At 55.4% G+C, this 23,348-nt stretch overlaps 1 protein-coding gene across 2 annotated transcripts in view; it reads left to right on the forward strand.

Moving 5' to 3' along the window:
* Positions 1 to 23,348, forward strand: part of LOC115658449 (mitochondrial import inner membrane translocase subunit TIM16-like) — a 204,141-nt gene that overhangs the window by 48,706 nt on the left and 132,087 nt on the right. For both annotated transcript variants that reach the window (XM_030577381.1, XM_030577383.1), the window contains exon 8: positions 21,768 to 21,854. In XM_030577381.1, the coding sequence (XP_030433241.1) occupies positions 21,768 to 21,854 (87 nt within the window). The remainder of the gene's footprint in view (positions 1 to 21,767; positions 21,855 to 23,348) is intronic.

Below are 23,348 nucleotides of genomic sequence, written 5' to 3' on the forward strand. Positions count from 1 at the left end.
AGCAGACTCCCATCACTCCCTGAGAGGGCAGAGGTGTGTTGAGGACTACAGAGGGCAGGCCATGGCCACTGCCTGGGAGAAGGGAGTTGGGAAGTTGGTGAACCCAGAGAGGGGGGAAGCCAGGAAGGTAGGAGACGATTCCAGGGAATAGAAGCAAGCTGGGACATTCCAGCCCTGGGCTGGTGACCGGAGGGCCCCTGAGCCGGGACGTGGAGTAGTGGATGGGCCCAGGTCCCCCTACCAACCACTGGAGGAGCCCCATGGTTAGAGCAGTAAAGAGAAGGCTGCCATCATGTATGGAGGGACTCTGACCATCCCCACTCCCCAGCCCAAAAGGGGAAACACACACATGATGACCTGACCCTGGGGGTTGAGGGTGAGTCTCTAGTACTAATATGCACTGCCTAGAGTGTGTCCCAAACGTGTTTCAGAGGCAGACAAGTGTCTCCGTCCCTCCTCGCTGGGGAGCCTGAGGAGTTCAGGGAGCAGTTCTCAGCACGGAGGTTGCTCCCTCTGGAGTGCAGGGCTTTGGCAGCCCTCTGCTTTGAAGCTGGCACCCCCGATGGCCTCAGGAAGCAGGCAGATGCCAGGCAGTGGCTCACTAGGGCAGAGGGCCTGCTGTGCACGTCACCGAGCTGCTGTTTCTAAAGGACTGTCAGTAAACGGAAATAAGCCTCCTGGCAAAGGCAGCTGGGCTGAGGGGAGCTGGCCTCCCGTCTGGGTTCTCCACTCACTCCCCTGATGCCCAGGCAGCAATTATGTGAGCGGTGACTCCAGTGGCCCCTTGCTGGCTCTGCTGCTCCCCTCACCGCGACTCCAGCAGCCTGCCCCCATGCGCTGTGCCCCCTGGGTTTGGGATTGGAGGCCTGCCTAGGGCGAGTGTCTCTGCTCCCTCAACTGCTATTAGAGCTGGAAATGCTAGGTGCAGGAAGTGCTGCTGTGAAGCTGGTTGAGGGGGATTTGCTGGACTATGCAGCATTGGCTGGAGTACTGAGTTCCAGGTCCTGTGCTGGTTGCCTTGCTCTGATGGCTGGGGGCTGGGCCGGGGCAGGGTCTCTCATTCTCTGCAGGGCCTGGAGGAGCTGGGTCTTTGTACATTTGACTGTCACAGTTAGGCTGTACCCAGCTGTGATCCTTCTGCTTGCAGATCGATTGGAAAGGGGACCAGAATAGAGTGGTTTCTCTGAAACGGATACCAGCTGAGCTGCAGAATGAGGGGGGTGGGTGAAACCCCATTCCTGATAGGTCAATCTGTTGGGGGCAGGGATAGCTCCCCCAAGGGCAGTGGGAGAAGCTCTAGTACACCAGAGAATGCTGTGAGGAGATCCAGCACTACTCCCTGGGGCACGGGCTTGAACTGTTCACAACTGGGGTGGGAGTTTGTGACGAACTGGGAATGTTCTTAATGTTTTCTCTGAATACTGTGGTGGTGTTTGTGTCCCCTATGAAGTTCTTAAGTATCTAGGTGTTGGGATAAGGGTGTATGGTTGCTGCAGAGCAAAGGGCCAGTGCACATAAATGCCTGACACACTGTCTCCTAGCAGCTGATGGCCTGGGCCCCTCCTCTGCAAAGGTGCCAACTGAAGGTGTTGGAGACAAATAGATCCAGGTGACCTCCTGGCCAGGGAAAGGCCAGGGGCTGGAGGTGATTTTCAGTCTGGAGCTGGCTGGAGACGAGTGAAGTGCAGACATTGGTGTCTGGCTCACTTCCCCCCAGAATGGACCCGGCCGAGGGGTCTCGTTCTCTGTACCTACAAGCTCTGTTTTAGACCATGTTCCTGTCATCAAATAAACCTCTGTTTTACTGGCTGGCTGAGAGTCACGTCTGACTGCAAAGTGGGGGTGCAGGACCCTCTGGCTTCCACAGGATCCCACCTGGGCGAACTCGCTGTGGGAAGCACACGGGGGGCAGAGGTTGCTGAATGCTCCAAGGAGAGACCCAGGAGGTGAAGACGTGGGCTTCTTGCCCTGGAGACAGTCTACTCCAAGGGAGAGGAGGCTCCCCAAAGTCCTAACTGGCTTGGTGGGGAGCAGTTCCAGAGCATCGCCTGGGGACTCCGTGACAGAGTTCTCCCAGAGAGAGCCCGGGAAATGCCGTCGGCGAGCCAGTTGGTGGTGCCCTTCCCCCAGGTGGGTACTGAGCCGGCTGCCAGCGTGCTGCAGGAGGTGCCCTCTTTCCCATGAATGCCAGCACGAAGTCCTGCTCGCAGGTGAGTATTGCAGAGAAGCTAGCACTCTGACTTGTGCCTAGCGAACTTCACAGGAGACAATCACCCTCTGCCCACTTATATTGCCACTCCATTTCCGAGGGGGTAACCGTATTCTTCTCTTCCTGTGTTCAGCAGCGGCCGCTTTCCGCCCTAAACGCAGCAGCGTTTCACCGGTAGGTGACGAAGTTCCTGAATAGTGCTCAAAATGCTTTGGGAAGTTGTGAGAGGAAAGGCATTGGAGAAATGTCTTATTGCTGCAGTCAGGGTTGCTTCCGATTTGGGTTATGGTGTGAGATGATGCTCTTTGCTAACCAGGTTGGAAACAACCCAGGAGTCCTGACTGCTGACAAGGTGCACCCCAACTGGCATCATTCGTTCCTTGTGAGGTTTCTTTTCCCCGGTCTGTGCTCTCAAACATCCCTTTTTTGACGTCTCATTTGGGCTTTGCTCCTCTTCTACAGCATCAAATGGATGCTGCAGCCGCTCCTTTGCTCCTGCTGCTAAGCAGCAGACCACTGCAAATGCCTGTCTTGGAGTAGTGAGCTGAGTCTGCCGTGGCCCATCAGCGTGGCCGCTGCTCCCACAACCCATGTGGTGAAACAACGAGAAAGCCAAAGAAATAACACCTCGGATCGTGGGAATTCAGCCCTCTGCATGGGAGATCCTTCCACGACCCTCTGGATCCGCCCAGGAATCCCCACTGCATGAGAGCCCATCCGGCTCTGCTAAGTCTCCTGTCACAGCTGGTCTCGGGGAGTGTCCTGTGGTTGCTGTGATGTCAGATCTCAGCTGGCTGGGGATTGCTTCAGGAAAGGGGGCTGGTGAGAAAAGATTCGGCAGCGCACAGAGGTTTAATTTTCTCTCCTCCCACCTCCCGGCTGACGTAATATCCCATGTGGAGGTCACCCAGGGGGTACCTGACTCCCACTCTCGGTAGCCAAACTTCCTTCATGCTCGGAGAGTGGTCCCCTGTATCCCACATTCCCAAGGAGGCCGTGGGAAGCTCTGAAAAAGTTGGCCTAGCTATGGGCTGTCTATTTATAGTAACACATACTACAGGCTCTCAAGCTTCTGTTCCCTAGTGTAACTGTACAAGACTGTTTATATTTCCTCTTCTCTTCTCCCCCTCATCCGTCCTTCACAAGAATGCTGCTTGGTATTGCAAAAATGTGAAAGTGGAGGAGGAGCCAAGAGGACACAGTGGTGTTTGATTTGGGTACTGTATGGCGGGAGCCGTCCGCCACTGGGACCAGGCAGGGCCCTTATGCTTTTTCCTCTGAATGAAGTACTGGCTTGGAGAGCAGCAGCAGCTTCCCCCATGTGCTGGCCTGTCCCGCCTCAACAGGGACATGAGCCACTTCTGGTTTGTAGGCAGGGGCCACCAGGGGAGATCTGGGATGGTGGAGAAGGCAGGATTCTTTCTGACCAAGCGCCAGCTAGCAGAGTCATGGCAGGATGCACTCTCCACTGGCTGCTCTGTTGGAATCTGTCCCAGTGGGGCTGGGGGACTGCATCCCACTAAGTGCTGAAATGTCCCGGGATGCCGTCCGGTGATGGCCAAAGGCCAGACCTGTGAACACCTGAGGTGAGGTGGCTCCTCTGGGGCTGGTGTGTATGGCAAACCCACTTCTGGAGATGGGAGGGATAGCTCAGTGGTTTGAGCATTGGCCTACTAAACCCAGGGTTGTGAGTTCAGTCCTTGAGAGGGCCGCTTAGGGATCTGGGGCAAAATCAGTACTTGGTCCTGCTAGTGAAGGTAGGGGGCTGGACTTGATGACCTTTCAAGGTCCCTTCCAGTTCTAGGACTTGGATATCTTTTTTATTTATTGTCCCCACTCAGACCTAGAATGGGGGCAGCGCTTTGCCAGGTTGCACCCAGATTGCTCTGTTCTTGTGTCGAGGTGACTATAGCTGTCCCAAGGGGCCTGCTCATGAGGATATGCAACCTTCTGCCTCCACGCCGCAGCTTGAAACCACTGCCAGTGCAGCTGTTGACATGAGACCATGGGAGATGAGTCCCTGGCTCTCACCAGCTGGCAGTCTCAGGAGAAGCCAAGGGCTGCCAGGGTGCTGTTCCTGCTGGAGGCGGTCCCGCTGGGCAGGCAGGACCCTGTTCATGGGGAATGGGCAGGCATGAGGGCAGAAGAGGAGGGGCTGCGGCATGTAGCTTGCTGTGCTGCCCGTGCTGTGCAGTGTGCATGTAGAGGGCTTTGTTGTCCACACGTGGCAGTCCTGACCCTCGTCCGCCCATGTGCCCAGTGGGCTTCTGCGTTGTCTGTGTCCTCCTCTGCCCCAAGGACTCAGGGAGGGGCGGAAGCATCCCATTTGTGGAGAGGCCTTGCACAGGTTCCTTGCAGTGCATGCGCTCCATCCATTGGGAGCCCCGAGGGAAGCTGAAGGAGTGAGAGGGGAGGCCGACTGCCTGGTGGGGAGGGCAATGAGCAAACATCCCAGCAGGGCAGCAACATGCCAGCCTTCTGCTCCAGAGAGACCTGGCAGCTCTCTCCCTCTTCTAGGCGTGCTGCATGCTGAGGCGGTGCCTGGCAAAAAGCCCAGGCTGGAACTGAGGGTTGGGCACTGGGTCAGACTCCAGCTGTGCCGGCCGTGCTGTGCCCTGGCTGGGCGGGTGCGATGGGAATGGCTCATGCTGTGCTGCTCTCTCCATCCCTCTCTCATAGGTATTCCTAGCATGGCTGGCTCCTTTATGCTCTCAGCTCGGGCTCTGTCCCCTGTTGGACTGGCCCTGGCTAGTGGTAAATCCACGCCCATGTCGTCTTTAGATGGTAGCTAGGCTTTCCCTGGACAGAGGGTCTTCGGAGATCAGAACCCCGCCTCCCCTCACCCGCTGCAGGCTCATGCAGGAGTTCTTGGTTGAAGTTTTCCTTCCTGCGGCCCTGATTGGCTTGTCCTGCCTTCACAACCTTGCTCCAGCCCAGACCTGCTCACACCAGATTCCCAGCGTATCGAATGGGGATGCTTGTACCATGCTTCCCACCAGGGCTGGGGCCTGACCACCTAAGGCAGCATCTCCCCAAGTCTGAACAGCAGCGTTTCCTTCAGCTCAGTCATGCCCTGCTGCAGCGGTCCGACCTACCCAAAGGAGCACTGGCAGGAGGCTGTGTAGCTCTTCCCAGTGTATTTCCTTTCCTTCCTTACATGCTCTAAACAGTGAGATAGTCTGTGTCACCACTGCTGTCACCATTGGCATCCCATTTAAACCAGTGGGATGGCTTGTGCCTCAGAGCCAATGTTTCAGGCTCTCTGCAAACTTGGGCAGAGATCGCTGCATGTTGAGTCACATTCAGGTTACGCTTTGAGAATTTTTCTTTGCAGCCGTAACAGCTAGACATGGATGGTGATGGAGACTCTGAAGAACCATTGAGGCCTGCCTGGCCTGTGCAGCCCCACACAGAGAAGCTAGCAATCTCTTCCCATGACAGCCACCCACGTGCCTTTATCTAAGGCTGAATAGATGAGCCGTTTGTCTCCAGGGTGCAATGGCTGCTGGCCATTTGCTGGCAGGAAGCACCGGGGAAAAGTCTGCGAAGTAAGAAGGTACCATGCAGCAGAATATTGTGTTCAATTGGGCTCCATTGGTCTCACAGGAAGCTAGGGGACACGAAACTAATATTCAACCATGTGCATCGTCACTGGGACCATTCAACCCACGCAGGCAGCATGGCTCCCATGTTAAGCAACATGGCTCCTCCACACGGCCAGCGTGAGGATGCTGCAGCTGGAATGGCTGAGAAGGGCTAACCCACGCCTATCAAAGTACGCAGGCCTCTTCGACCACCCAAGAGCACGCTTCTGAGTGAGGCACCTGGTGTGAGCCCACTCGCCCTGCCCAGATTTCTCCACGACGTCGACATGGTGTGAAGAATGGTCTGCAGCTGGCGGGGAGAGATGGTTTCTGACAATGCATGTGACTGGTTTTGCTTTGCCACGCTACACCTGAACTGGCCAGGGTCCGTATGCGGCCAGCCTTCACCCCTGCTGTCTCCCATCTGCTCTCTGTCCAAATCTGATGCTCGTCAGAGGGCTCTGCCGAAGTGGCGTGGCTAGTGCCACACTTGATAAGCAGAAGAAATAAGAAGGTGCCATTTTTACAGTGGCTCGTGCAAGCAGAGCTGCCCGGGAAGAATGGGTGTACAGGATCCTGTGCCTACCCGTGCCAGTAACTCGTTAGTTACACAGGTGGAGACGGGTAACCCAGCCACCGATTGTAGGGACTGAGAGCACAGCATTGTCTGCGTAGGCAGCTCATTGCCTTTGGGCGAGCCATCATTAGTGGTCACTCTTTGGAGCCAGGAGGTGGGACTTGCTTTGCTACAAATCTGGGCCATTTGTAATTCCTCAAACCCCAGCCCCATGCAGTCCCTCTTCGCAGCCCAGCCTGGCTGATTCCAGTATCCAGCCCTGCTGGGCACACCCCCTGCTCTTCCTGCTGACCTGCTGCAGCTAGGGGTGCACTAGCATTCACTCCTTTTCTTCCTCCTGACCTATAGCGCTAGAGAGATGGAGTCGAACTCTAGTGTTTCCGGCCAGAAGGGGCCATTAGATCATGTAGCTGGACCTTGTGCACAGCACAGGCCGGAGAGTTTCACCTAGCTGCCCCTGGATTGAGCTCCATCACTTGTCTGTCACAGCCAGCAGGGGTGGGGCGTACAGCCCACGTGCTTCACTGTCTGCCTTGTATTCAGCGCTGCATGGGCCACGGTTCCTAGGGCAGTCTGGGTACGTTTCTTCCTGTCTCATTATTCTGATCTTGGGCCTGGCAAGTTTCTCTCTAGCTCGGTGGATTCCGGACAAAGCAATATTTTATCCACCCCACCCTCCCTGCCTTGGGGGTATGTGCATGCTTCCTGCATTGCCAGCTACACAGGTACACATGTGCATGTGCAAAGCTGCGAGGGCACAGGGAGAACTTGTACTCAGCTCATTCTGCTCCCGATGCCCAGCACAGGTTTGGCTCACCAGGGTGTTTGGCTGCAGCTAGTGGCTTCAGATGGTTGCTGTGGCTGTAGCAGCCATTCCATGGAAGAGGAAAAACCTGACGCCCAGAGGGATAGCCTGCTCTTGCAGTGAGTTGTGTCTATAGGCTTCGCTCACAGCTCCATGCTGCACTCGCTGGAGCAGGCTGCATGCTCCTAACAGAGGAGAGCTGCTGCTCCCCCTCCCTCAGCCCCGGCAGAGCAGGAGCAGGCAGGGGAAATGAGTGAGGGGGAGGGATTTTTGGCATGACTGTTTGCTGATCTCCCGCCTTTGAAGTTTTCCGTGACCCGTGGAGAAAGCAACAACTCCAATGGGGCGGGGGCAGGGAGCCAGCTGATGGGATAGGACGTTGGCAAGCTCTTGTGGGATTGTTCTCTTTTCTTGTAAACTTCGGAGCTGATTTGACGTTTGCCTCTTTCCCAGCGAGCCGGCTGCTACCCTCGGCTCCCAGCACGGGTAAATAGAACCCGCAGCACCCCACGTCCGGGAGGCGAGAGCAGTGTAGTTTTCAGGCTGCGTCCTAGCTACGGCTGCCTGGCCTCTGGCTCTCCTACTGGAAGGGCCGGGACCCACTCCCAACAATCTCTGTGTGGCTGAGCGGTCCCAGCCATGCTCCCTTGTCTGTTGTCAGGGGGGAAGTCAATATTCTCCCCGCCAGCTTTTTTGGCCATGGGAGCAGAGGCTGCGTTGGGGGGACTGGTGACTTTCCTTTATTCCCTGCACTCCTAGGCAGCAGCAGTTGCTGTCTCGCTGCGGCCAGCTGTTACCAGTTTGCTGACCCGGCACCCATTCCACGGCCAGCAGCTGCAACTGACATGTAGCATCTACACCCCATTCACAAGGCCATCTCTTCCTGTTCCTCCCTAGGGCCCCCATGTCTCTTTAGCCTACTGCAGCCCAGCACCCTGGAGCAGCATGGCCGGGGGCTGGAGGCCTGTGTTAGCCAAGGCTGCGTCCACTCAGCAGGCTCCCTGTGTGCCAGAAATAGTTTGTGTTGGGCTGAAGCATCCGCGAGCTGCCCCTGTGTATCACTGTTATTACGGGACCCTGGGACTCTGCTCTCAGCCCTGGAGTGTCGCTCTGGATAGCTCAGGGGGGCACAGCTGGCTCCAGGTGCGTGAAGCCTGTCAGCATCAGCGAGGGCTGGTTCAGAGACTAGTGGGTTGAGATTAACAGAAGGAAAACTCCAGCAAAACTTCCTGCCAGGAAAGAGCCCTTCAGGCTGTGGGTCAGTCTGCCAAGAGGGGCAGAAACTTCACCTCTGGGGCTGCTCCAAATTAGCCAGCCCAGGCACTAGAGAAGAAGGGACAATCCTGCCATGTCTCCTGGCTGGGGTGACACTAGGGGGGTCCAAAATTCTCCGCCCTGGATTTCTGGGCCTTTATTAGTATGTACAAGAAGCTGCCCACTGAGCTGGGAGCATCCTGGGCGCTCCAGGCTGCACACACACACAGAACAGAGCCCACCACCTTCTCTCCAGCTACTGGCCCCCTGACTATCAGGCACAGCAGCCACCATCTGCATTTGCTCCTTCCAGGGCCTGGGGAGCTCTTGTCCTGCCGCTGGGGGCACGAAGGGAGGACTTGCTCTGTGTGCCCGTAGTATGGCCGAGTCCCTGGGGAACCTGGAGGGGGTAGATGCTACTGGGGAACCTACTCGATAATTGCATTGTCTTGCTCTGGTACTCATACCGGTGGCTGGGATGCCGAGAGGTTTGCCATGCAGTCTGCTGCCCACCAGGACTGAGTGTAGAGAATCCAGCAGGAGCCCACCACTCGGGGGTGCAATGGCACACTCCAGCCCCCCCTCCCCCCCCCCGCACACTCTAGTCTCTCTCTCTCTCTCTCACAACCACACCCCTGTCCCTGCGCACACACTTCTCACTTGTGACATCTGCACTGCCTGGTGTGTCAGCCACCCCAGCAGCAGTCGCCCTTCCTTCCCAGGCCCAGGGGAGCTGGTGTGTCTGCTCCATCACCTGCTTTTTGCCATTGTGGGAGCGGGACAGCAGCCCCTTGTTTCTGCCCAATGCCAGGGGACCTCCGTAAATCCCTCCCATGGGAACCTGGTATGTCTGCTCTGGGCATGTCTCTGTGGGATCCACAGGGCCAGGCAGTGACACAGTCCATCTCTGTAGTCAGGAGGTGCCCACCTCTGCCCCCCCAAACTCCTGGGGAGGGGTTCTTTGCATTCAGGGGATAGCGGAGTGCAGGAGGATGTACCATTGGGACAGGAAGAAGTTGAATGTTAATCTCAGCAGTAAACTCTGTTGGCTGTTTCTGGGGGGTGAGCTGGGGGAGGGGTACAGATCTGTAGCTGGGGGGCGTAGCCAGTTTGAGGAGGGGGATGAGGTCCTCTGAGCTGCTGGCACTGAGCTGCATGCTCTTAGGAGCGTGGCTGAGTGGAGACAGGGCGCCTGCAATCTAGAGCATTTCAATAGACAGGAGCAGCTCCATCTCCCCTGCCAGGCACAGAGGCAGGGCACAGTTCCTGCCAGCCTTCCTCTAGAGCAGAGGCAGCATTTCGCCGACTCCTGTGCCCCAGCCAGGTGCTGCTTGAGATGGATGCAGAGGAGATGGTGCTGAGGAATGATCCAGCACAGCCGGCAGCCCCGGGCAGGAGGGACTGGGGCTGGCTTAGCCTGGCTTTTGGAAGCTGTCTACCTCTCCCCCGGCTAAGGTGGGAGCTGATGGGTGTGTCCTCTACCCAGCTCATGGCAGTGCCTCAGTAAAGGCCAGGTTGCTGTGGTCTTAAATGGTGGCCAGCCTGCATGTGAAGGACTGTGCCCATGGGCTAATCCTGCTTCCCCAAGGCTGGCGGGCGCTTCTTCCTAGCCCAGCTCTGGGCTCTTCTCCCCCAGTCCTGGATCTCTGACCCCACTCCCGCAAAGGCAGTTTGCTCTTTAGTAAGAGTGGTGCTCATGGTGGAAGAGATTGGCTGACTCTATCCCATTCCCTTCTTGACCTGCTCCCATCGCAGTGCTCACGGGATCCTCGCTGAGCATGAGGCTGGCCCTCCTATGCTCCTGGAGGGTTGGGTGCATCGTCACATGCTCAGACTAGATCAAAGCCCCTTATTCTCTTGCTTCCCCTCTTGCCAGGGTGCTGAGCAAGCAGCAGGACAGTTGGGAGCTGCTGGCTGAGCTGTCCCTCCATCCGTGCTCCAGTGCCAGCCCTGTGAAGCAGTTCTCAGCTTCAGAAGAGCCGTTTCCTTGAAATCACTTTTCCAGCCATTCCGCACGTTCCACGCACCTGTTCTTTATGGAGTCAGACGCTGCAGGGTGTTAATGGCCTTCCCTCTGGTCCATGCAGAGGTGCTAACCCCACTCTCCTCTCCACACGCCTGAGGCTCCAGTCACAGCAGAGCAGGGTGTTGAGGGGGCATTAGACTGCTCTGGCCTGAACCGAGGAGTGAGTCTTGAAAGTGGGGAGCACTGAGGCCGGCTTAAAGAGACTCCACTGCTAAAATGAGAGCCTGTGTCTGAAGTGTAATAGAGTTGACATGGCAGTGAAGGGTCCCTTTGACCAGGCCTGTGCTGAAAGGGTGGATTGGCTTGGCCTGGGCAGGGTCACTGCAGTGTGAATGGCCTGGGCAGTTCTGCTGCACAATCCAGCTCGCACGCTCTGAACTGCGCTGGCCCCTTACTGGGATCAGACAAGGACGTCTGTCCCTGGAGAGCTGCCAGCTGCTCGGCCTAGCCAGAGACTTTCTATCTCGACTGGGTTTTGAATAAAACGTTTTTGTGAAAAGTGCCTGCGGAAAGTGGACCTGTATTCAGGGACAAACTGACCACTCTGAAATGGAGAGCTTTGCCTTCTGAAATGCTACTGCAGTGCCCCCTGCTTCCCTTCTCTGAGCCGAGGGCTGCAGCTGGCCACGTGATGCACCTCACCTGTGCAACTGCTGTGGCCTGCAGCAGGGGTGACCCTGGGGCATTCTTGCAGACATAGGCTGACCAGGGAGCCTGGCCCAGAGCGCAGGCAGGAACATGAGGCCCTAGAATCATAGAATATCAGGGTGAGGATGTTCTTAATGTGTTCTTTGAATGCTGAGTGGGGAGTGTTGGCCTGGGAAGATTGCAGGGGAGTTTTGCTGGGACTGTCTGCATGGGGGATGGGAGACTTTCCTTGAGGGAGGCTACCTGAGCACGTAACATGAGAACCCAGGAAGGGGGTTGGAGGCCAGGTGACACCTCTGCCTGGGAAACTGGACAAAGGGTGGGGGAGAAGCCGAGGGGAGGCTGAGTGAGACGGCTGGAGGGAGTTTCAGTTTGGAGCTGGCTGAGGGAATGGAGGGGAGCCCAGATGGGGCTCTGGTCTCCCAGTGCGGCTCTGGCCTCCTTGGCCCCCTAGATGGACCTAACTGAGGGGGTCCTGTTTGTACCTGCAAGGCCTGTCTTGGACTGTGTTCCTGTCATCTAAATAAGCCTCCTGTTTTACTGGCTGGCTGAGAGTCATGGTCAATCACAGAAAGCTGGGGGTGCAGGGCCTTGACTTGCCCACGCTCCGTGACAGAAGGGATCTCGGGAGGTCATCTAGTCCAACCCCCTGCTCAGAGCAGGACCAACACCAACTAAATCATCCCAGCCAAGGCTTTGTCATGCCTGACCTTAAAAACCTCTAAGGAAGGAGATTCCACCACCTCCCTAGGTAACCCATTCCAGTGCTTCACCACCCTCCTAGTGAAAGTTTTTCCTTAAATCCAACCTAAACTTCCCCCACTGCAACTTGAGACCACTGCTCCTTATTCTGTCATCTGGTACCACTGAGACCAGTCTAGATCCATCCTCTTTGGAACCTCCTTTCAGGTAGTTGAAAGCAGCTATCAAATCCCCCCTCCTTCTTCTCTTCTGCAGACTAACTAATCCCAGTTCCCTCAGCGTCTCCTCATATGTCATGTGCTCCAGGTTCCTAATAATTTTTCTTGCCTTCCCCTGGACTCTCTCCAATTTTTCCACATCCTTCTTGTAGTGCAGGGCCCAAAACTGGACCCAGTACTCCAGATGAGGCCTCACCAATGCCGAATAGAGGGAAATGATCACATCCCTCTATCTACTGGCAATGCTCCTATTTATACAGCCCAAAATGTCATTAGCCTTCTTGGCAACAAGGGCACACTGTTGACTCATATCCAGCTTCTCGTCCACTGTAACCCCTAGGTCCTTTTCTGCACAACTGCTGCCTAGCCACTCGTCCCTAGTCTGTAGCAGTGCATGAGATTCTTTTGTCCTAAGTGCAGAACTCTGCACTTGTCCTTGTTGAACCTCATCAGATTTCTTTTGGCCCAATCCTCTAATTTGTCTAGGTCCCTCTGTATCTTATCCCTACCCTTCAGCGTATCTACCACTCCTCCCAGTTTAGTGTCATCTGCAAACTTGCTGAGGGTGCAATCTACGCCATCCTCCAAATCATTAATGAAGATAATGAACAAAACCCGCCCCAGGACTGACTCTTAGGGCAGTCTGCTTGATACCGGCTGCCAACTAGACATGGAGCCATTGATCACTACCCGTTGAGACCGACGATCTAGCCATTTTTCTATCCACCTTATAATCCATTCATTCAGCCCATACTTCTTTAACTTGCCGACAAGAATACTGTGGAGACTATCAAAAGCTAAAGTCAAGGAATAGCACATCCACTGCTTTCCCCTCATCCACAGAGCAAGTTACCTCATCACAGAAGGCAATTAGGTTAGTCAGGCCTGACTTGCCCTTGGTGAATCCATGCTGACTGTTCCTGATCACTGTCCTCTCCTCTAAATGCTTCAAAATTGATTCCTTGAGGACCTGCTCTATGATTTTTCCAGGGACTGTGCCAGCATTTCCCAATTGATGTAATTTTGGGGGTTGATTTCACCCCACCCCCCCTACCCAATGTGAAATGCTCACTGGGAAAAATCTGGATGGAAACAAATCTCCTTTCACTGTCCTATTTCCCTAGGGCGTTGTCTCTGTGCAGTATGCAGGTCCCACCTCTGAGACCCTGAGCATGCTTTAGAGACCTTTTGGTGTAGAGAAGGGGCACTGCTAGGAAGCTGACCATCTCCTTTGCCTCTTGCCGGCTGCATCTACGCTGGTCACTGCAGTGCCTTGGCCAGAATGGTCCGAGTCCCTGCCCGTTCACAGCCAGTGTATTGTTCTGATCCCCGGGCACTGGGTCCAGACAGCATTTTCCCCAGGAATTGATGGGAGAAGGGGTGTTTGAATTTGCAGAGGGGGTGGTGAGACCAGGAGGGCAAAGATAGGGGCGAGATTTATGACACCAAAGTAATAATTTGAAAAACACATGACAGTTTTCGATTTCTAAAACAAAAAATGTTTAAAATGTATTTAATTTAAATTGACTTGTGAAAAATTAATTATAATAAAAATGTTTAGGACAGAAACTCCCTGAGCTAACGACCTATTGAGATAGCACTGAAACGAGATAACGACCATGGCAAATAATGCATTTTAAAAACCTTGGTCTCCTAGGAAACGTATATTGATATAAGTTTCCTAGTTACAAATCTAGCATTCTGGAGCCAAGTCCCTAAAACATACTAATCTAGTTGTCCCAAGAACAAGAAATATATGTTCATTCCTTCTACACGTGCATAAACTGTCATGGAATTTCACTAAAAAAAGAGGAGCTAAGCTCTCTCTGTGGCCAGCTTCGTACATTTTTGTTGGCAAGGTGATTTGGCGCTACCTCTCAACCCCACATTTTAAACATCATAAAACACCAATAAACACCAGCATTTGAATTTCTGATGATTTATTGTTGTTTATAAATCATCATTTGAAACGATTAGGTCGGCCAGCATCGCCGAAACGAACGCGCCGATACTGTCGGAACAAACACAGCTGTGTGAGGAAGCTTGTCTTTGCTCAGACCTTTCAAACCTATTCTGCTTTTTCAGATACAAGTATTTGATCATATATCTGCTTTTAAAGTGTGTAGTAATGTTTCCATTTCAGTTCAGATTTCCAGCCACCAACTAAATGGAATTGTTTTCCAACTAGAAAATTAAAACCCCTCGATCTAGCTGGAAAATGACTAAATTGGCAACGCTGCGCGTTGACGGTAACTAGTTAACCACTGGGGGTTGTGGGGGAGTTCAGGTGTAGGGAAACATCTGGTTCCAGGTTTCCCTCCTGAGGGAAAAGAGCCCCAAACCATCATTGCTGCTGTGGAGCAGAAACTCCCTTCCTTTCAGATTAGTCTGGATGTGTTGTTCTTTCTAATGAAACAAACTTACCATTGGGCCTAACTGATCTGTCCATGTGCCCCCACCTGGAGGATCTGTGTCTAATGGGATGGGAGGGGGTCTCCCAAGGGGCCAACCCTGTCCCTATAATCACCTTTTTACTCCTTAGGCCATGGACACTGAAGTTCTTTCTTGTCTGTTTCCCCTTGTAGGCCCCCTCCTGGTTTAATAACACAAGGGGCTGCTTGCTGCCTCTCTCCTTCCAAAATCTCTCTCTCCTGGAGTGAACAGCTCCCTCCCTGGCTTGCCCTTTTCCCATCTATGATGAAGTGGGACTGTTCTTAATGTTTCCTCTGAATACTGTGTGGGTGCCTTAGTTTCTGGCCGACGCTCTGTCTCCATGGCAACTAATGGCCTGGGCCCTTCCCCGCTGCAAGGGGATGGCTAAAGGTGTGGGAGAACAAAGAGATCAGGTGACAGGGAAAGAGACAAAGACCAGAAAGGAGGGGCTGGAGGGGGTTTCAGTTTGGGGCTGGTTGAGGACGGGAAGTGAGGGCATACATGGGTGTCTGCCTCGCTGGGCCCCAGAATGGACCCGGCTGAGGGTCTGGTTCTCTGTACCTAAAAGCTCTGTTTTAGACTGTTTTCCTGTCATCTAATAAACCTCTGTTTTACTGGCTGGCTAAGAGTCACATCTGACTGCGAAGCGAAGTGCGGGTGCGTGCAGGACCCTCTGGCTTCCCCAAGACCCCGCCTGGGTAGACTCGCTGTGGGAAGCGCACGGAGGAGCATGTGCTGAATGCTCCAAGGAGAAACCCAGGAGGTGACGCTGTGTGAGCTTCTTGCCCTGAAGACAGTCTGCTCCAAGGGAGAGTAGGCTCCCCAAAGTCCTGACTGGCTTTGTGGGGAGCAGTTCCAAAGCATCACCCGGGGACTCCGTGACACCATATCCTAGCCTGCCAGTGCCAGTGGGTTCATCCCTTCGTGTTGCACGCAGTCTGCAACAGACCTGTCCTCTAGGAATTCCTGCCTGGTCCCAGGACTCACAAGCCCTTCACCCAGCCCCACAGCCCTGCTGGAGGGTGGGCTTTGAAGCCCCTTGCTAGGCTGTATGACCACTGCTCGTGCTACCAGCTGTGCAGTGTATCCTGCTCGTCGCCTCTGAAGGGCCCCTTTCGTCCCCAGGAACACTTCTCCCCCCACATCCCTGTGCACCAGGATCCAGACCCGAGCGTCCACCTGGGACCAGTTCCTCATGGCTCCTACTGGACTGGCCCCTTTGGGTCACATGAGAGAGCCATAAGGGTGCTGGCAGGGTCCCAGCTGTCTGTCCAGCTGAGTGTCTGCCATATATCACACACTGCTCATCCAACAGGGCAGCGGTGCTGGAACCTCCCATTGGCTGCTGCATCCACCTCGAGGCTCACGGGGTGCTGGAACTGGCAGTGCTGAGCATGCAGGCGAGTGCAGCCCAGGGGAGCTCCAGAATGGCCTTTGTTTCAGTGTAGCCTCCTGTCACAGGCGCTCTGGGTCTGGTGACATTAGAGCGGTTGTTAACCATGAACCCTTGGCCAGCCTGTGCAGGGAGCTTCAGTGCCTGCCTGGGATTCCCAGAAGGGAAAGATCTCGCTGTCTATGAACTTGCCGAGTGGTTTGAGTGGCTCTGGGGTCAGTTGTGCCCAGTGCTGCAGCTCCTATGGAGAACACTGAGCCCATGTGCTGTGAAACGTCACCGCTGGGACGGGGACCTTGGGAGGAGGCACAGCTCTGAACTCAACACCTCGGGTCTTCAAAGCCCAAACCTGCTGTCATCGCAGCTGGGCTCTTGCAGGGGCGCTGCTCTCCTAGTGGCTGTAGGATCCCTTGAAGTTCAGCCTCTGGCTTTGACGTTATAACTTAGTGGGCCCAAATTGGGGCTCGGTGGGTGAAGAGTGGCAGCAGCCAGTCCCCTCTGCACTGGTGGTGTGACCGGCTGTTGGTGTGCTTCCCCCTCATCTCTGAAAGGAGAGGTGTGTCACACTGGGTATGATGGCTGGGCATTTGTATCAGCTCCCCCCAGCCCCCGCCAGACTGCCTGCTGTCCCAGGCAAATACCATTGTCTGCTGCTATCATTGTGTGACCTTGGCAGTGTGCACCCACCCCATGCCTCAGTGTTCCCGAGTATGAAAACTGGGATCAACCCCCCTTTGCAGAGTGCTTCAGGGAAGGCGCTCGGGAGGCAAAGCATTTCTGCATTACCAGGGCTGGAAGCGTGTCTGTTGGGTCTGTGGAGATCCCATGTGGGGTGGACAGGGGAGAGGGCTCTGGAGGGGTGTCGTGGGGCTGCCCAGGTTCTTTGCGCTGGGTTCTGCAGGAGCCCTTGGGCTCTCCAGTTTCGGCCCTGTTCTGCTGCTTGTTCATGGATTCTGAGGGGACCAGCACAGTCACTGGGCCTGGCCTCCTTGCTGAATGGGTGCATGCCATCGGCTGAGGAGTGAGGGCTGGGAGCAGGCCGCCGCTGAGCCTCGAAGGCAGCAGTGAGCTGCATGCATTGGGGTCGCCACGGCAGAGTGTGGGTGCTCCCTGGGCACTATGGCCCATGCTCCAGAGAGAACACGAGGCCTTTGTTGGATACGCAGCAGGTTACCCTGTCCCCTTTCCCCTCCTGCCCTCAATCCTCCTCCTTCCCGAGAATCCGCTTCCTGAAGCCCCAGCATGCTATGGGGGAGACAGGCTGGGTGGAGGTGGCTGGGCAGTGTGGAAGGGCCTGCAGGCCTGTGCTGTCTGCAGATCTGGCCTGCGCCCATCTCTGCCTTTCCAGGCCAGCAGAAGAGAGGAGGAAGTCGTGGGGGCAGCTGCAGAACAAAGGACAAGTGTTAAAGTCGGTTGCATGTCAGCCGCCTGAGGGGGCAGCGCTCAGAGCTGGATAGTGCCCGTGGGATGAGGAGCTGCAAGGCCATATGGAGCATCGACGGGAGCAAACCCAGCGGGATGAGCTGTGCTCTCCCTTGGCGTGGGGGCCGGGTGCCACTGCCCTGGAGTAAACCAGCACGTGTGGTCTGCTTCCACTACACCCTGGCACATTGCAGGGCTGTAATGATGCTGGTTCTGGCGGGTCCCAACTGAGAGTGCCAATTCAGGACAAATTGCTTAAAACAGGGTAGTTACAGCCCAAGGCTGGGTTTTTTTCACCTCTAAGGCAAACCAAACCAGACAGACTAAGAAGACTTTGGTTTCACCCCACTGGCTAACCACAAGTCACACAAGCAATTCCCTTAGACACTCCAGTTTCCCAGTATCACCACCAGTGCCACTCGTTATGGGGACAAATGGTTATAAAAACCAATACCCAAGTAAAAGAAAAAAGGTTCTCCTGATCCCGAAGGACCAAGCCCCAGACCCAGGTCAATATACAAATCAGATCTTACCCACAAATCACGCTGTTGCCAGACATTTAGAATTTAAAAGCTAAAGGTTTATTCATAAAAAGAAAATATATAGATGAGAGCTAGAATTGATTAAATGGAATCAATTACATACATCAATGGCAAAGTTCTTAGTTTCAGGCTTGTAGCAGTGATGGTATAAACTGCAGGTTCAAATCAAAGTCTCTGGAGTACATCCACAACTTGGAAGGGTCATTCAGTCCTTTGTGGAGAGCTTCCCTGTAGCAAAGTCCCTCCAGATGTATGAAGCAGGATTGAAGACCAGATGGAGATGAGGCATCAGCCTATTATAGTCTTTTCCAGGTGTAAGAACACCTCTTTGTTCTTACTGTGGAAAATTATAGCAAAATGTAGTCTGGAGTCACATGGGCAAGTTCCTGCATACAGGCCTATCTGCCTTCTCTCAGTGGATCAATTGTATAGCGGATGGTCCTTAATGGGCTATCAAGCAGGCTTGGCAGAGCTAACACCAACTGGTCTGGGATGTTTCCCAGAAGCATAGCATAAGTTTGAAATACAGACGGTATAGAGCCAACATTCATAACTTCAACTACAAAATTGATACACACATATAGACAGCATAATCATAACCAGCAGTTCATAACCTTATCTTAGACCCCTCATTTGACCTCCTTTATGCAAGATTTGGTGCCACTACAGGACCTTGCTTGCAACCATGTTCTATACGGTCCCAGTTCAAGTCAATAACATGACAAGGGCTGCGTGTGGGACCTGAGGGAGACCAGTACACAGCCACACTCACTGGGGCAGCTCACTGTGTCCAGTGTGGGGCAGCATAGGGGTGGGCAGCATGAGCTTACCAGTTCTCATGGCTCCTTGGGGTGATGGATGCCTGTGGCTCCCCGAGACACTGGGGAAGTGGCTAAGCTGGGAACACCTTTGCAGGAAGAAGCTGTTCTCTTGGGAAATGAAATCTCTGCCATGTGTTAGCCTGTAAGTCTGTAGGACGCCCCAACCCCCTGGAGGGCCATGGTCCCTGCACCTGCTGGCTGGCCACACTGCCCCATGGCACATGCCAGGCATGGGCACTCCAACCTTCTACAGCCATGCAGGGTGGAGTGGCTCCCTGGTTTTGCATGCAGTCTCTGCAGGAGGGAGGTGGGATCTCTGTTCTGTTTGTGCCAGTGGATCTAAGGATCATGGGCTCCCCTCTTGGAGCAGCGTCACTAGCCTGCTTCCTTCCTGTGCGATGCCATGGCATTGGCACATGGTGCCATGCAGGATGCTGTTGTGCCCATGCCCAGGGCTAATGCTGAGCCCCTGACCCAATCCATGGGCTGCTGTAGGTGACTGGGGCAGAGGCAGGGGGAAGCTGTGGAGGTGTCTAGTTCTGCGCATCACTGAAGGTGCGATCAGTCCCGCTCCATTGCAAACAGAACAAGCCAAGAGCAGCTCCTTCCCCCAGAACCCAGCTGCTCCCTGGCTTCCTGCCAGGGGGGCCAGCAGCAGCAGCCACTTATGGGTCTTGGGTTCCAGGGCACAGCTCTCCTGCTGCCAGCTCTGTGCTCAACCCAGGGGCTAACTCGCCGTCCTGCAGAGTCTAGGCAGAGAGTGCATGTGCATTTGCTAATGCCGGTGCTAGCAGCATCAGGAGCCCCAGCGTAGGGTACTGCTGGCACCACTTGGGTTTCTAACACCATGTTTATCACCCCTGCATGGGGCAGGGATAGACGATTGTGCTAGATTTCTAGCTCTGTGCTGGTGCCCCCAGCATTGCAAACCCTGGCGCAGCTGGCATTAGCCGCGCTGAAAGGGCAGGTCCATTTCTCAGAAGAGCTAACGCCTGGGAAGCTCTGTGTCCAGCTGAAAGCGCAGGGAGGCTGAATGGACTCATTGAGCCAGGATTCCTTCGGGCCATGGGCCCTAGTGCTGAGCAGCTTGCAGACAGAGTCGGCCCTGGGATCTCCTCTGAGCACCGGCACTCGTGACCTCTACCTTCAGTCTGAGTGATCCGTGGCCCACCACAGCGCAGCCCTGGGACGCTGTGTCCAGGAGCTGGTTTGGGTGGAAGAGCGCCAACCCCACTTCCTGCCACACTGGCGTTTCCACACAGCCGTGGACCACGCCCAGCCCAGGGGAGCTTGGGAGAGATGACGGCCCCAGCCTGAGCGGGGCTGGTGGATTTGAACGGCGCCTGCCCGCTGCCCGCTTGGTGTAATGACATGGAGCTGTGCTCTTAGTTAATTGCTAGTTCAGGCCTGGGAGCTCTCGGGGAGAGAATGAGCTCTTCTGGTGGCTGGAGCTTTCTGAAGTTGCATTCCCAGCTTAGCCGTGGCAAGGGCCTTTGCTTTTCCTTGACGCGCTTAAAACATTAGTGGTTTGGAGCTTTTTACAGCTGGAACTTTCTCAATAAGCGTCTAGGAAACCAGCGTCTGGTGCGTAATAGGGGTGGGCACCAGCTGATCCGCCCTGCTGGAACGCCGCTAACCTCAGGGCCCAGCTGGGGGCCGTCTGCCAAGTGGCAACCAGCCAGAGCTGGTTAACGAGAGCTAATCCTCTGCCCTTCCTCTGGAAAGGGACTTTTTGGAAATGGCGGGTGTATGGGGGTGTATGTGTGTGTCTGCGTCTCACTGCCTCTGGATCGAGTGGGCTCAGTTGGCAATAAGCAGAAGCGGTCTCTGCTAGGGCATAGAGGGGCCCTCCTTGTGGCCTGGGATCCCCAAGGAGCCTGCCCTAATATCTGTGAGCCCACGCCATGGCCCTTGTTTGCACAGGTGCCGCAGGAGAGAGCTCTGGAGTGCTCTAGCTGCCCTTCTCCATGCACCAGCTGAACTGGCTTTGCCTCTGCCAGCCCTATAGACTCCAGCCCACTGCCAGAACCAGGCCGGCCCTGCAGAGCCAACAGGAGGACCAAGCAGACAGCTGTTTTCGGTTGCGTTGGTGGGCGGGGGAGCTAGTGCATGCACAAACAAGCGGGAAGGGGCCATTTCACATCATGATTTCTCAGAGCAGAACCAGGCTTTTTAACTCGGGCTTCTCCTCTTGAAAGCACTATGCATACATTAGCCCTCGCTGGTCCTGCGAGCTAGGCCAATGGTATTTGACTGGGGAAACTGAAGCACAGAGGTTGTGCTTTACTCAAAGCCACAGCAAGTCAGGACTGGGACACAGGGGTTCCCAACTCTCTGGCCTTTGCTCAGATCTCCCCCCCCACCTCCGTGGCTACAGGGGGCTGAACAGGGTTTTGGAAGCTTCTGGCCATGCCTGGGGCCCAGTGGGTCTGGCTGAGTAGAAAAGGTCTTTGTGTTGGGTTGGGCTAAGAGACCATCTGCAAAGTCCTAGGATGAAACAAGCGCCTCTCTTCCCTACCTCGCTGCGCTGCCTTGGCCAGCATTGCTCTGGCTGGAGATGTCCCTGGGCAGGGGTGGCACGGCTGTGTGACTGCACTGCCAGCGTGGCATAGCCTCCTGCCAGTGCTCCCCTCCCCTCGCCACGACCAGAGCAGACAGGGTGCAGAGTGGGGGCTGTAGTGTTTCCCAGCCATGTTGCGCCCAGCTGTGCTCCTGTTGCTGGGAATAGCGCATTCTCCCGAGTTAGACTGGCCAGCGACTTTCTGCTCGGAAAAGTGACTGTGTGAAACTGGCCCCTTCCTGTGGCACAGACTGGCCCAGAGCTGTGCTGTTAGTGCTCCTGTGGGCCTGCGCGGCCAGCCCGGCTCGAAGGAAGGCGCTAAGGCCTGGCCCACTTCATGCAGCAGCAGCGGCATTGCGTGTAGAGCTCAGCAACACGTGTGCAAACCCAGTGAAGGTCACGGGAGGGACTTCATTACTGGGGCTCAGCGAGACGTGAGGAACCTGGCCTGGCTCTTGCTTCTCAGACAGATTATGCAGGGCTGGCGAATCAAACTCGTGTGACTCTGCCAGGCTGTGCACGCCCCTAGTGCTGTGCAAATAGTGATCATTGGGTCTCCTTTGTGTTTTTCAGAGCATCCAGGGTCACGAAAACAACAAGGATTCCAGGCTGCTCTGGATGAACGCCAGCGATTACATCCTGTCCGTAGGATTCAGCCAGGTATGGCCCCTTGCTCACCCCAGCGCACTTAGCTAGGATTGTTCCTTCACTAGGGCTTTCCACCGCCTCGCTCCTGTGCAGATGGTGCCATGGGTCTGCCGGTCACTCTGTATGTCCCTCCCCTAAGGGGCAGCTGGTTCTGTAGGAGAGGCCAGCTCGCCCACCACATCTTGAATGGAGTGAGAGCAAGTGCAATATTGGCTGAGTGCTGTGCCCACCTCCTGGGCTTTCCAAGTTCCCTGGCAGTGGTAGCAGCCAAGTAGAACAGCCAGGCCGACACTTTGTCATTTCCCCTCTGAGGGGCTGCCTGAAGCTCTCGCCGTCTGGGGAGAATGAGGAGACGAGGTGACTCTGCCAGGATTTGAACCTGCAGATCTGAGGGGGACTAGGGCTCTGAGCAGGGCTAGACAATACCAAGCCCAGCTACCCTGTACTGCCTGCTTCTGCCATATGCTGCAGCGCGGAGCTGCGGTGATTGGAGTACACCAGGAGCAGACTTGTGGGAAGGGCTAGCATGGCCGAGCCCACGCTGTGTTGGAGCAGGGTGTGCTGAGCGGGGAGCTAGTATTGAGCTCCGTCCCCAGTGGCCGCATGCAAGCGAAAGCCCCTGAGCTCAGCGTGTGTTGCCGTTTGCTTGCAGGGCCATGTGCCTGGCGGTTACTCTGGATGCAGCCTGCGTGCCGGGATCTAAGCGCTCCCGCTGGCCTGTGCACAAAGTGACAGCTGCTGACCCATCACCGTGCCCATATTTTCACTCTCTGGGCAGTGGGGTGGAGCTAGGGAAAGCGACAAAGTCCATTGGGAATAGTTAATCCCGACCTGTGGCATGTAAGCGAGCAGCGAGCCCAGGGGAGCAGGCTCACCAGTGCCCACTGAAGCAGCAGCCGAGGTAGGCTTGAGAGAAATGGCTTGGAGTCGGCCTCCGTCACCTCCTGGATCCCCCAGCCCCTCTGACCTCGCTGCTCATCCTTGGCACCACTGAGTGCTGCACTGAAGATGGCCAGGAGCCACAGGGTTTCACCCCTTGGTATCTGCCTCTCTGCTAGTGCACTCCACGGGATGGATTCCCCTTGGAACAGTGCCTGATGGGCGGCTGAGCCTGCCATGTGCCATGGAAGATGCAGGGAGAGGACTCCAGGCAAAGTCCTCGTTGTCTAGGGAACACGTTCCCCTGAATGCAGTACACATCGGGGTCCCCTCTCCTTGGGGGGAGGTTCATGACTGCCTGCCCAGGCTGCCCGTCCCTTTCAGAAAGAGAAAGAGGATTGCATGCTTTCACTGCCTGCTCCCTCAACAGCATAGCCCAGGGTTCCCCACAGCATAGCCTGTCCCAGGATTCACTGGGGTCACCCATCTTCACTTTTGTCCAGAACTTGCTGCTTTTGAGCCCTGTGTGGGGGTGGTTCCCTGGTGTCTCACCCCACAAAAAGGCTCCCACTTGGGTCCCGTTGCTGGAGGTTCAGCATGAAAGCCCCTGCCCTGCAGCCCTCTGGC

The sequence above is a fragment of the Gopherus evgoodei genome, chromosome 10, assembly GCF_007399415.2.
Source record: "Gopherus evgoodei ecotype Sinaloan lineage chromosome 10, rGopEvg1_v1.p, whole genome shotgun sequence".
NCBI classification, from domain to species: Eukaryota; Metazoa; Chordata; order Testudines; family Testudinidae; genus Gopherus; species Gopherus evgoodei.